The sequence below is a fragment of the Oryctolagus cuniculus genome, chromosome 7 (assembly GCF_964237555.1).
Source record: "Oryctolagus cuniculus chromosome 7, mOryCun1.1, whole genome shotgun sequence".
Lineage (NCBI taxonomy): Eukaryota > Metazoa > Chordata > Mammalia > Lagomorpha > Leporidae > Oryctolagus > Oryctolagus cuniculus.
This window is the reverse complement of record NC_091438.1, coordinates 69,832,529-69,845,754: the sequence shown is the minus strand read 5'-3', so window position 1 is coordinate 69,845,754 and position 13,226 is coordinate 69,832,529. Positions and strand designations below refer to the sequence as shown.

Genomic DNA, 13,226 nt, shown 5'->3' with positions numbered 1-13,226 from the left:
CAGGAGCCAGGGACTCCATCGGGATCTCCCACACGGATAGTAGGAACCCAAGTTACATGTACCATCTTCTGCTGCTTTCCCAAGTGCGTTAGCAGGAAGCTGGATCAGAAGTTCAGAGTAGCTGGGACTTGAGCTGGCAATCTGATATGGGGTGTTGGAGTCAAAGGCAGCAGCTTAACTCCCTGTGCCACAATGCCAACCCCTGACCAATTCTTTAAGCCAGGAAGTATTATGTACTGTACTTCTGTTTCTATAATAGCCCTTGGGATGTTAGAATAGGAGGAAGGTAACACAGAACAGATTGGTATTCAACCCATAGCTGGAGAAGGCCCAGGCCAAGCTAGAAAGTTGGTTGAATTTTTATGTGAAATGACTTAATGGTAGCATTGGATAGACATTGGGTCAGGGTTGGGTTGTCCCAGAAAAAACAAAACAAAACAAAACAAAACAAAACAAAACAAAACAAAACACCTGTCCCAGGGTTTAAGAGTGATGAAGATGAAGAGTTAGGATGGTGTAGGATCAGGATTAGGCTGGAAGTGAGGGAGAATCCGCTGCCCAACAACTTCCATTGTGTTTTGGGCTGGAAACCTGTGTATAATTATAATAATGCAACTGATTGAAATTCATTAGTGGAATATTAAAAACAGATATTAACAAAAATCTGTGAAGGCTGTATATCAGAATTGACTCAGATTTAACTCATAATGAAGCAAGTTATTTAGTTATTTTCCTGTGCTCCAGGCCTGGCTAGTCCAAATTTGGCTATCCCAGGGCTGGAACATGGCTGAAAACAGTTACTCTAGCCCTGGATACACCCCTGCACAAGGCTGTGTTGAAATCAAGAGACATCCACTCCTCTCATTTCAAAATACCCATCCTGTTAGCAGAGGGTCAGCAATTTCCTCCTGCTTGGAGACACACTACATCATTGCAGTTTTACTTCGAGCTGACATAGCTTCAAAAGATTTGATTTTCAAATGCGAAATACTTAAAAATACATGTTTTACTTCTTTTTTGTTTGAGATGAGGCTTTTAAGGCGTAAGAGACACCACAATAAAAGCTCTTGGGGTTTTCATTGTCAATAAAAAGGTGTTTGCATGAAGTGCTGCTTTTCTCAAAAACATTTGCGTACTGCATCGCTTAGCAACACACACATCGGCTTTGACACCTTATTCATCTTTAGTATTCATGTTCAAATAAAGTCTTTCCAGAGAAGGGACAGAAGCTTTTCAGCTGAGCAAGTGGAAGTCATTTTTATCTTTAGGTTGGTAGCACCCTCAAGTTTCATTTTGAAACTTATTTTGGAATTGAACGTTTTTTCAATTTCACCTTTTAGGTTCTTCTCTGCTTGTTTCTACTTCATGTTTTTCTTTTCTATTATTATTATTATTCCTTGAGACCCTTACATGGTATTCCTTTCATTATTTGTTGTTAAAGATTTATTTATTTATTGGAAAGGCAGACTTACAGAGAGGCAGAGGCAGACAGAGAGAGAGAGAGAGAGAGAAAGAGAGACAGAGAGACAGAGAGACAGAGACAGATATCCTCCATCCACTGGTTCGCTCCCCAAATGTCCACAACTGGAGCCGGGCTGATCTGAAGCCAGGAACCAGGGGCTTCTTCTGTGTTTCCCATGTGGTTGCAGGGACCCAAGGACTTGGGCCATCCTATGCTGCTTTTCCAGGAGTGTTAGTAGGAAGCTGGATCCCAAGTGGAGCAGCCAGGACTTGAACCGGCACCCATATGGAATGCAGCACTGCAGGCAGTGGCTTTATCTGCTATGCCACAGTGCTGGCCCTTCCTTTTGTTTTGGGGATAAAATTTATATTCCTTAGCTTGGCATGTAGAACCCATTATAAGCTGTTTTTTGCCTCCTTTTCTCATATTCTCTGCTTCAGACGAGCCAAAAGAACCTACTTCCCAAGCAGGCATTGTTTTATAGCTACTCTTACCTGTTGCCACATGTAAGTCTGTCACTGGCTTTTTAGCAGCCACATAGTATTGCACAGAATGGATCTACTGTAATCTGATGAACTGCATTTCCATTTGGATGCAAATAATGCTGCAGGAAACAGTTTTGTATTTTGCACACAGTTTGTATTTTTGTAGGATGAAACCTAAATGTAGAATCGCATCATTGAAGGGATTGCCCATGTACACTTTTTCAGTGATTTAAAGATTAATCTTTTCTTGAAGACATTCAGCAGTATTTAACCATAAGCAATAATGTTCGGATTTGAGAGTAAACTTGGCTTACAAGGAGATGGACTCCTTTCCCAAGGGCCTAATGAAACCTTCAGGGAGGGTTTGATGTTGCTGTTGTTCTCCCTGTTTTAACTTCTATTTTGTGTAATACATAGGACCTCTTTGAATGAAATTAATACTTGGCTTCCTAGATATTTTAGGAAAGAAATCTGCGTACTTGTTGATGTCCTGTCCATGACAATGTTTTTATTTCATTGGATGTTGATATTCTTTCTGATGAACCACAGTGGATTTACTTTTAATTCTATACTGTACAGTTTGGTATGGAATAGAAATAAACTTATTCTATGGGGATAATTTACCTTAAATTTGTTGAGATAAATAAATCAAATTTATTCAATAAAAATAGAAACCCAAGATTATTTGGTTTACATATTTTAAGTTCTCTTCTTAAAGCATTGAAAAAGTTGTGACTGTGCCTTATTGAATAAGAGAAAGCTTAAGATAAATTTCATTCATGCTTTCTTACCCCAAAGGAAAATCTGATGGAGGCTACAATAAAGCCTGGCTTTTGGAATATAAGAGAGGATTTCTATAGTTATGTGTTGAGGGCCTTTCACTGGGCCACACAGGAGGTGTTTACTACGTTTTGGGTAATGTCTCTGTTTGGCTCTAGTTCTTTCACACTCATTTTCAAGTCCAGTTCATTCCAGCTGTGTTTATAAACAGACATACCAAACTTCTATTTGAGAAATACTTACAGATTTCACATCCATATTTAAGAGACACATGAGCTCAAGGTTTTTATTGCTGTAGAATGTATACAACTGATAACCTCAACAGTCAACCTGTGTAGGGCCACATAGACAGATAGTGGAGGGTTGGTATTTGTGTTTCTATGGAAATTTGATTTATTTTGGCAATTTGAAAATGACATTTTGTTTTACTGTGAGATTTCATAATCTTTCTAGTCTAATCTATGAATGTTTATCTGTTTATTTTTCATTTTAAGCATCTTACTTTTGAGGAGATGATGGCACTTTATTGTAGAGTTTATTTTGTTTTCTCTCTTTTTTTACAGAAAACAAGCATCATTGTGGGTCCAAGGAGACATTTTCCGATCCAAACTGAAAAACAGACCTTCCAGTGAAGGAAGTATTAATAAAATCCTTTCTAGCTTGGATGATATGTCTATTGGTGGAAACTTATCTAAAATACAAAACATGGAAAGGTTTGGAGAGGTGAGTTTCCCTAGGGAGAGTCCATCTCCTTCAGACCAATGTCCCGTGCTGTCACCCAGTTGCACATGTATCATGCAGCAGTGTCTTTCTGTAGGATTCTGACAGTATCAAATATTTAGGTATGCAGTCATCTACCTATAATACAAGAAGCAGAGCAAAGAAGCCAATTATCCTAAAAAGAAAAGAAGCTGTAATTTAAGGAGTACAATTATTTGTAAGGAGACTGTTCTGGTATGGAGAATATTTACAGAAAGGAAATAGAGAAGCACATTTTTACTTGCAAACTGAAAAAAAGAATCAAGAAGAAAAAAATTTCATTTGGCGTAGAAGTAGTATGTATCATAAATGATACCTGAAAACCTCAAATTTGTGTTGATTTCTAAAGTATTTGCAGAGTTGAAAGCATAAGTGGAGCAACTTTCTTTTTTATTGAGGCTCTATCATAAGCAAAACACTTTAAATAGGTGTTATATGTTACCTGGTTTAGTCTGCATGTCTACCTGATGGGTAAGGTAATATTATTTATTTTATAGTAAAAATACATTATAGAGGTTTTAACCTTAGAGTTAAAACATGACTTAATCCATGTGTGATGCAAAATTTATGTTTTTCTTTGTAAATTTTATTTATTTAATTTATCTGAAAGACAGAGCTAGAGACAGATGGGTAAATGGATAGATGGATAGACAGATAGATAGCCATCTTTCATTCACTAGTTCACTTTCTCAAATGTCTGCAGTAAGCTGGGGTTGATCTGGGCAGAAGCCAGGAGCCAGGAATTCAATCTCAGTCTCCCACATGGGTGTTAGGCAGACACGTACTTGAGCTTTCACCAGCTGCCTCTCAGGTGCTCATTTGTAGGAATCTGGAGTCAGGTGTGGAGCTGGAATTGGAACCCAGGCACTTTGATATGGGATGTGGGCATCCCAGGCTGGGTCTTAACTGCTGTGCCAAACTTGTGCTTTTACTATTATACCCCATTACCTTGAATAAAAATGGAGGTAACTGACTAAGAATTAGGATCATGAGCATTTTTGGAACTAGCAGCAACCTTGAAGTCATTTGCTCTAGTTTCCTTCTTGTATGAATAAGAAGATGGGGGTCCCAGAATATTTTACCCAAGTTCCCAGAGGGTTTAGTAGAAGGGGCCATTATGAGACCTGGGCATCCAACTCCAGATTTAGCTCTTTCTATCATATTACAGCTAAGGTGGAGCTAAGTACCTGATTTCTGTTTGGTTTGTATTTTTATATCCCTGGAGGAATGAAAAAAGTTGCTAAAATATGTATGCCACAAGTGTAGATTTGCGCTCTTTTAGACAATGGCCCATCAGACCTGGACAGGAGTCTGAAACGTAATGCCCCGGCTCAGTTTGTCCCTCAAGAAACCCAAAATGGAAAGAACACACATGGCTCCCTTAGGTCAATGACTGGCCTAACTACAGAGATACCAAACATGTTTCCTTTTGCTAGAGAGCTTGAAGATTGGGCAGTAAGTTTTCTTTGAGGACATAAAGTAGAGGCCACTGATGGAACTGCTTTTTAATGTTCTGCAGAACCACAGATGTAGTGCCTAAGTTCACCTATGTGAGTCCTCTGTCCTCAGGAAATGTGAATCTTAGCCAAGGTCATGTCCATGTGCAAAGCCTTTTGTTGGTTTTCTTGTCTCTGTGTTGCGGTCTGGCCTATTAAATGCCAACAAAAAAGCACCTGAAATAACATTTTAATGTGATAATATAGCCGAGAAAGAGCACTCTTTTCTTGCTGTGGGCAGCATATTCCTCCTAGGTTAAGTTCTGGTACATAGGGCTTTCGGTTATACTTTTGAAAAGCAAACATAAAATTTGTCGCTCTATCGGAGAGACATATTTACCTTGTGGGAACATAGTGCTTTCTTTGGCATAACCTGTATGAAGTTAATATCTAGTAATTAGGACATTTCATTCTCATGCTTTTTTTAGACACCAATTTGTCGAACTTAAAAAATAATTAACACTTGTTTATCACTGGAAGGGTAAGGAGTGCAATATGATTGAATTTTCAAAGATTTATTTACTTTTGTGAAAGGCAGAGCAAAAGAGAGAGCAAGAAAGAAAGAGAGAGAGAGAGAGAGAGCGAGCTTCCATGTACTGGTTTACTTCCCAAATAGCCTCAAGAGCTAGGGCTCGGGACCAGGTCGAAGCCAGGAATTGGGAATTCCATCAGCCTCTGTGGATGGCAGAGGCCTAAGTACATGGGCCATCTCCTGCTGCTTTCCAAGGCATACTGGCAGGGAGCTGGATTGGAAGCAGAGTAGCCAGCACTCTGACATGGAATGTGGGAGTGTCAGGTGTCCCAAGTGGCTACCCAACCCACTGCCCTACAATGCTGGCCCAGATATGATTGGAATTTAAAATGATTTTAATGTAAGTATGTTTTCAGATGCTGGGCTGTCCTTTCCTCCATCTTAGTTCAGGCTGCTATAGCAAAATACCATAACCTGGGTGGTATATAAACAATGGAAATTTACTTCTTAAAGTCCAAGAGCAGGGTACCTGCAGATTTGGGATCTGGTTCATAGATGGTGCCTTCTTGCTGTGGCCCTGCTTGATGGAAGGGGCAGACAAACTCCCTGAGACCTCTTAGGTAAGGCCACCAATCCCTTTTATGAGGACTTCACTTCTTAATACCCTCACCTTGGGAGTTAGGATTTCAATGTAAGAATTTTAGAGTGACAAGAACATTCAGATCAGAGCATACCCCTTTCCCCAAGTAATTATGTTAGCTTTGGTTATTTAAATGCTATTGTTTTTGAACTGGAGGACAGAAAAGCAGTGTGGAGAATGATGGGTGGTTAATATTTCACACAGTGATGTGTACGTGGCTTTTGGGGCACTTTACAGCTTGTTGATACTCTGTGTAAGGAGCTCTCCCAGTTGCTTTTCTTGCCTTGCCTGTCTGGTGCCAGCTCTGGGACATTACATGTATATGGGAAATTTAGTTTAAAACTAGAGTTGATAGAGTTACTGATAGCTTTATTGTTCTTATGTAATACTGTAGGAAGTCTAATCTGTTTCAAGTTCCATACCGATGTTGTAGGTAGAAGCCCACAGAAATTCTGGATTTATTTGGTTTATATATAAAGTACAAAAGAGGGCAGTACTACTCTAGAGGGTGCCTTATTTTTATTTTTTTAAATAAAAGATTGAAAGTAGAGACTCTAAATTATTTTTTGATTTCTAAGTCTATAGAACTCATGATTTTTATACTATCTTTTTGATTCATTTTTCTATGCATTTTTGAAGTGTCCACATATTCCTGGCCTGCAGGAATGAATTTACTTGAATAAATGAACAGGTTATAGTTTCATATAAGAAAATGAGGATAGAGACATGAAATTGGTAGTGATCTAAGCTTTATGAAGGCATTGTGTGTTCTAATAGCAAGTTAGCCCCTGCAATAAGTGCTTATTTTTATATTCAGGGACTTAAACTCCATCATGAGTTGGGGTTATTTAAAAATTGCTTTATTTAGAGTACCTCATTTAAAGTGCAAATATTTGAGCTAAATGAGGCGCTTAGTGGCAGCAACAACCCAAATAGCACCTACTATCTTCCAGAAATAGTTCTAAGCCCTTTACATCCTTATAATCCTTCCAACAGCCATGTCAAAAAGGCATTATTACTAGGCATGCGTACGTAAGACGAGATAGAGAAAGCTAACTCCTTTGCTCAGGATCATGCAGTACGTGATAGAAATGTTACTTGAACCCAGGTGCTCCAGCTCCAAAGTCGCTGCTATTCTGTGAGACCTCTTGCAGCACATACGTGCCTCTCTACAAGGTCTTCAGTGTGGCTTTAGAATATTATGTATAGTAATTTTGAACAAAATCTTAGCCAATCTGTTCTAAAAAATGTCTCCTGGAATTACAGTACTTTCTAATTTTCTTTTTCTATTCTAGGGCCACAGGCCAATATTAGCACACAAATCAGTGGATGCTCTTGACTTAGAGATATTAAATAGATACAGGTGCTGCTAACGTTCAGCCAAGTTCACATAAATTGACCATCAACTAGGCAAGAATGTAGTGTTTTGATTATAACTTTGAGATACTGTGATTTATAAAATCCATCATAAGCACTTGTTGAGCTCACTCTGGCTGTGATGTGGAAGTTATGATTAAACAGAGTCCATGTGGGCTGGGGTGGAAGACCAGGGAGTTGGTGACAGCAGCCAGTGGCAGTGAGGAGGGAGGGAAGACAGATCTGGGGGCCTCTGATAAATCTAAGCCTTTATTGATTAGAAACAGCATCTTTGTCTTCCCCTTACCTTGATATCATATAGGTTCGACATCTGAGAGCTGAAAAAGAACTAGAGAGGTGACCCAGCTGCTTTTCCTGGTCAAATGATTTTATATCTGCTAAAAATTCCATTATCTTTATCTTTCAACCATTTCACTGCTATTTTTACTCATTCCTATTTCAAACTCTCTATTTATATCTTTTTCCCATTACCTCCCTTCCATCTTTATTCCCTAAAGTGCTGTATTTTCTTCTAATAGATGATTTTTTTTTTTTTTTGACAGGCAGAGTGGACAGTGAGAGAGAGAGAGAGAGAGAGAAAGGTCTTCCTTTGCCGTTGGTTCACCCTCCAATGGCCGCCGCGGCCGGCGCACCGCGCTGATCCGATGGCAGGAGCCAGGATCCAGGTGCTTTTCCTGGTCTCCCATGGGGTGCAGGGCCCAAGCACCTGGGCCATCCTCCACTGCACTCCCTGGCCATAGCAGAGAGCTGGCCTGGAAGAGGGGCAACCGGGACAGAATCCGGCTCCCCAACCGGGACTAGAACCCGGTGTGCCGGCGCCGCAAGGTGGAGGATTAGCCTATTGAGCCACGGCGCCGGCTCCTAATAGATGATTTCTGAACAGTACATTCCATAGCTTCCCCAATAGCTTACTCTGCCACCATACTCTTGATGTCTTGGTCTGTAGTTACTTTATCCAACTGAAATCTATGGGCGCAATTTAATTTTTAAAATTTTGATTTTTCATTTTTATATAGACAGAACTACTGGTGGAATAAAATACATCTTTAGGCTATTATTCTTTAGCTAAGTCTTCATCTTTAGAAATTCTACTTTTTTAGATATTTTAGTTTGCTGTCACTTTCTTGCCTTTATACAAGGCCACCCAGTATCTAAAAGAATGAATGCTGGCCGGCGCCGCGGCTCACTAGGCTAATCCTCCGCCTAGCGGCGCCGGCACACCGGGTTCTAGTCCCGGTTGGGGCGCTGGATTCTGTCCCGGTTGCCCCTCTTCCAGGCCAGCTCTCTGCTGTGGCCAGGGAGTGCAGTGGAGGATGGCCCAGCTGCTTGGGCCCTGCACCCCATGGGAGACCAGGAAAAGCACCTGGCTCCTGGCTCCTGCCATCGGATCAGCGCGGTGTGCCGGCCGCGGCGGCCATTGGAGGGTGAACCAACGGCAAAGGAAGACCTTTCTCTCTGTCTCTCTCTCTCACTGTCCACTCTGCCTGTAAAAAAAAAAAAAAAAAAAAAAAAAGAATGAATGCTACTGCTCAGACCCTCCGAAGGGTAATGGCCAAGAAGTCTACTTTCTTTCCTTTGCAGGAGCAAAGATAGGAGGGTCTTCCCTTGTCTAGGCTTCCTCATATATCTCCAACAGTCATGCACTTTAGTTCCTTTTCCACAGATTCTGGGGGTCTGCTGACCCTTCACCAGCTCAGGGAAAGAGCATCTGCAGGGAGAGAGGCTACTGCCTGAGAGGTCAGAGGACAAGGCTGGGCTCTGCACATTGTCATTGGTGAATCTATTTATGAATCATGGCAAGGAATGAATTTGGTATAAAGAAGGCCAAACAGCTCCTGATGAGAAAAGTCTGCAAACTGCCCCTGGTTTACCGAGTCATGAGTCTGATTTATGCCTCACGATATGTGGAACTGCATTTTCTAACAAACTCCTGTTCCCCGCCCTCCCCCCCCCCAGCTCTTATGACCTGGTAAATGTTACAGAATCAGTCACCTAATAACTATAGGCCCTAGTTCTACTCACATTTGTGTATCTTAATCAGTATTCAAGGAGGCCAAAGTCCTTTTCCATATAGCTTTTAATTGTTTAATTCTGTAATTTAATATAAATGTGTTTTGAATAACATGGAGTTTTTTTTTCTCAAGAGGTTGAGGACTATTATTTTCCCTATTAACTAATATATATTGAGCACACTGATATTTACTATATACTCTCTTCACAACAGTGAACCTATGATACACACATTAGCAATCAACACATTTTACAAATGAGGGCTGAAGATGATCACTGTTACAAATCTTCCCTCAGGACATGTGTTGAAATGAAAGAGTCAGTATTTGAAATTGGGTCTCTCTGAGACCAAGCCTAAGTTTCTAAACCTTATATGCTACAAATTCAAAGAGTCATTATAAGATTAAATGAAATTATGAATGGAATAATGCCAAACATATCTAGACACTCTATATGAATATAGCCATTATTAATCTTAGTAAGAACCTTCAATTGTGCAAGTAATTGTTTCCTTTTTATTTAAATAAATTTAATTTAAACTCACTTTCTTCCTTGCCACCCAGGAAAAAAGTACTTAGAATTTTATGGCTTATATGTTCTATACCTCTTAGTTCTAAAACTATACCAAATTTCATACGATATGCACAGGAACAAGAAGTAAGGGAAGATCAGTTGAGACAAAAAAAAAAAAAAAAACAACCCTGATGTATATTTTAGTAGATTTCAGACCTGCATTGCCTTCTAGATTTTTTCCCTTCCTTTCCCTTTCCCATAACTTAATGCCTAAGCATTTCGCCACACTTGAATCCAATTGGTCATCTTTCTTTTTTTTATTTAGTAAATATAAATTTCCAAAGTACAGTTTATGGATTACAATGGCTCCCCCCCCATAATTTCCCTAATTTCCCTCCTACTCGCACCCCTCCCATCTCCTGCTCCCTCTCCCATTCTGTTCACATCAAGATTCATTTTCAATTATCTTTATATACAGAAGATCGATTTAGTATATATTAAGTAAAGATTTCATCAGTTTGCACCCACACAGAAACACAAAGTGTAAAATATTGTTTCGGTACTAGTTATAGCATTACTTAACATTGGACAACACTTTAAGGACAGATCCCACATGAGAAGTAAGTACACAGTGACTCCTGTTGTTGACTTAACAATTTGACACTCTTGTTTATGGCGTCAGTAATCTCCCTAGGCTCTAGTCATGAGTTGCCAAGGCTATGGAAGCCTTTTGAGTTCGCCGACTTCGATCTTATTTCAACAGGGTCATAGTCAAAGTGGAAGTTCTCTCCTCCCTTCAGAGAAAGGTACTTCCTTCTTTGATGGCCCGTTCTTTCCACTGGGATCTCACTCACAGAGATCTTTCATTTAGGTCTTCTTTTTTTTATGCCAGAGTGTGTTGGCTTTCCATGCCTAAAATACTCTCATGGGCTCTTCAGCCAGATCCGAATGCCTTAAGGGCTGATTCTGAGGCCAGAGTGCTATTTAGGACATCTGCCATTCTATGAGTCTGCTGTGTATCCACTTCCCATGATGGATCATTCTCTCCCTTTTTGATTCTATCAGTTAGTATTAGCAGACACTAGTCTTGTTTGTGTGATTCCTTTGACTCTTAGACCTATCAGTGTGATCAATTGTGAACTGAAATTGATCACTTGGACTAGTGAGATGGCATTGGTACATGCCACCTTGATGGGATTGTATTGGAATCCCCTGGCACATTTCTATGTTAAGTGAAATAAGCCAGATGTGGAAAGACAAGTTAGGTATGTTTTCCATCATAGGTGGAAATTAAAAACAAGTTGATCTGAACTTGGAACAGTGATTACTACCCACAGGAAGGTTGGAGGCAGGAGGGGAATTGAGGAAAGCTGGGTAATGGTTTCAGTCGGGTGGCGGTAACAAGTTCTAGTGTTCCACAGTACAGTGGGGTGACTGTAGTTCCCAATAAGGCATTATATACTGTATAAGGTACTAGAGGAGAGGAGCTGGTAAGCTCCAAATACAAGGAAAAGATAAGGAAATGGGAAGGCTGTGTATATGCATAATGCTGTGCTGCTTAAAATGTGAAAGTATTACATGTTAATTAAAAATTTTAAATAAAATAATTTATTAAAATATTTTTAAAGGTATGTTTTCCCATCTAGTGCTTGAGAGCTAAGACTTTGTATGTATTGCTTTTTTTTCTTTGAGAGTAACGGTGCTTAACTTGAGTAAACCTAAAGAAAGTGAAAATGTTAAATCTGGATGATGAGGTACATGGCTATGTGGCACAGCATTTTTGCTTTCTGTTTTTGAAATGTACCTTAATTTACAAAAAAATTTAAGGTTCATAATAGAATATGAGAAAAACACATGTAATTATAATTTTAAAATACTATTACCTTTTTAGCTAAATTGCATATCTCAAAATTAGTTTTAATCTTCTCCAGTAGTAAATGACCACAGCTTTAAAAATATCAAAAAGTGTTGAATTCCAATAATAAAAAATATTAGTCCCACTCTGACTTTTCTGTATTTTCAGACCCACTCGCAAAGAGGGAACCTCTAAAAGTAGATTATGCTAACAAATTTACTATCCTATTTCTGAGATTACATTGCCAATTTTTATTTATCAAGCTTGCATTGCTGGTTTTTTTTCTGCCTTTTAACATGTAAAATTCAGTGGCTTTTCGTGTCCTGTTATGCAGCCATCACCACAATCTAGTTTTTAGAACATTCTCATGACCCCCAAAAGAAATCCCATACCCATTAGCAACAGTTTCCCATTTTTCCCCTCCAAACACTCATCCACCTTCTGCCCTCCTGGGCATTGCAATTCTGTTCCTTATGTTCACAGACATAAAGCCACACCACATATAGCCTGGCTGCTGTCACTTTGCATAAGGTTTTCAAGGCTCATTCATGTCGCAGCACATGGAAGTACTTCATTGTTTTTCATGACCAAAAAATATTCCAGTGTACAGATACACCTGTGACTCATTCACTCATAGAATGCTGGTCATTTTGATGCTTTGTACTTTTGGCTAAAATGAATGATGCTGCTCTGAACATTTGTGTACTAATTTTTGTGTGGATATCTGTTTGTGTTTCCCTTGGATGTATACTTAACAGTGGAATTCCTGGAACACATGGGGGAACAATACTTTTATTCAGAAACTGTCAAACTGTTTTCTAAAGTGGCTATACCATTGTATTTCCCTATCAGCAATAAGTGAGGGCTACAGTTTCTCCACACTGACATCCTCTCCAACACTTGTCCCTTTTGTTTTAGCTACCGTAATGGAAGTGAAGTAGTATCTTTTTGTAGTTTTGCTTTGTACTTTCTTAGTGACAAATTATATTAATCATCTTTTCATGTGAGTGTTGACAACTTGTACAGTTTCTTTAGAGAAATCTCTGTATGAATATTTTTTTCTATTTATTAATTAGGTTGTTTGTCTTATTGTTGGACTGTAAATATTCTTTATATAGTCAAATAGAAGTCTTTTATCGAATTCAATTTGAAATATCTTTTCCCATTCTGTACACTTTCCTTTTAAAAATTTTTTGTTGTTTATTTGAGAGGCAGAGAAACAGAAATAGAGCCTCTGTTTGCTGTTTCATTCCTCAGTTGGCCAAAAAAGCTAGGACTGGGCTGAACTGAAACAGAGCTGGAGCTGGCGCTGTGGCGTAGTGAGTAAACCTGCCACCTGCTGCGCCGGCATCCCATATGGGCTCTGGTTTGAGTCTC

At 39.4% G+C, this 13,226-nt stretch overlaps 1 protein-coding gene across 10 annotated transcripts in view; it reads left to right on the top strand.

Annotated features, from left to right (window-relative positions):
* CDC14A (cell division cycle 14A) overlaps positions 1–13,226 on the top strand; it is a 189,698-nt gene that overhangs the window by 147,913 nt on the left and 28,559 nt on the right. For all 10 annotated transcript variants that reach the window (XM_070077983.1, XM_070077980.1, XM_070077981.1 and 7 more), the window contains one exon: positions 3,291–3,450. In XM_070077983.1, the coding sequence (XP_069934084.1) occupies positions 3,291–3,450 (160 nt within the window). The remainder of the gene's footprint in view (positions 1–3,290; positions 3,451–13,226) is intronic.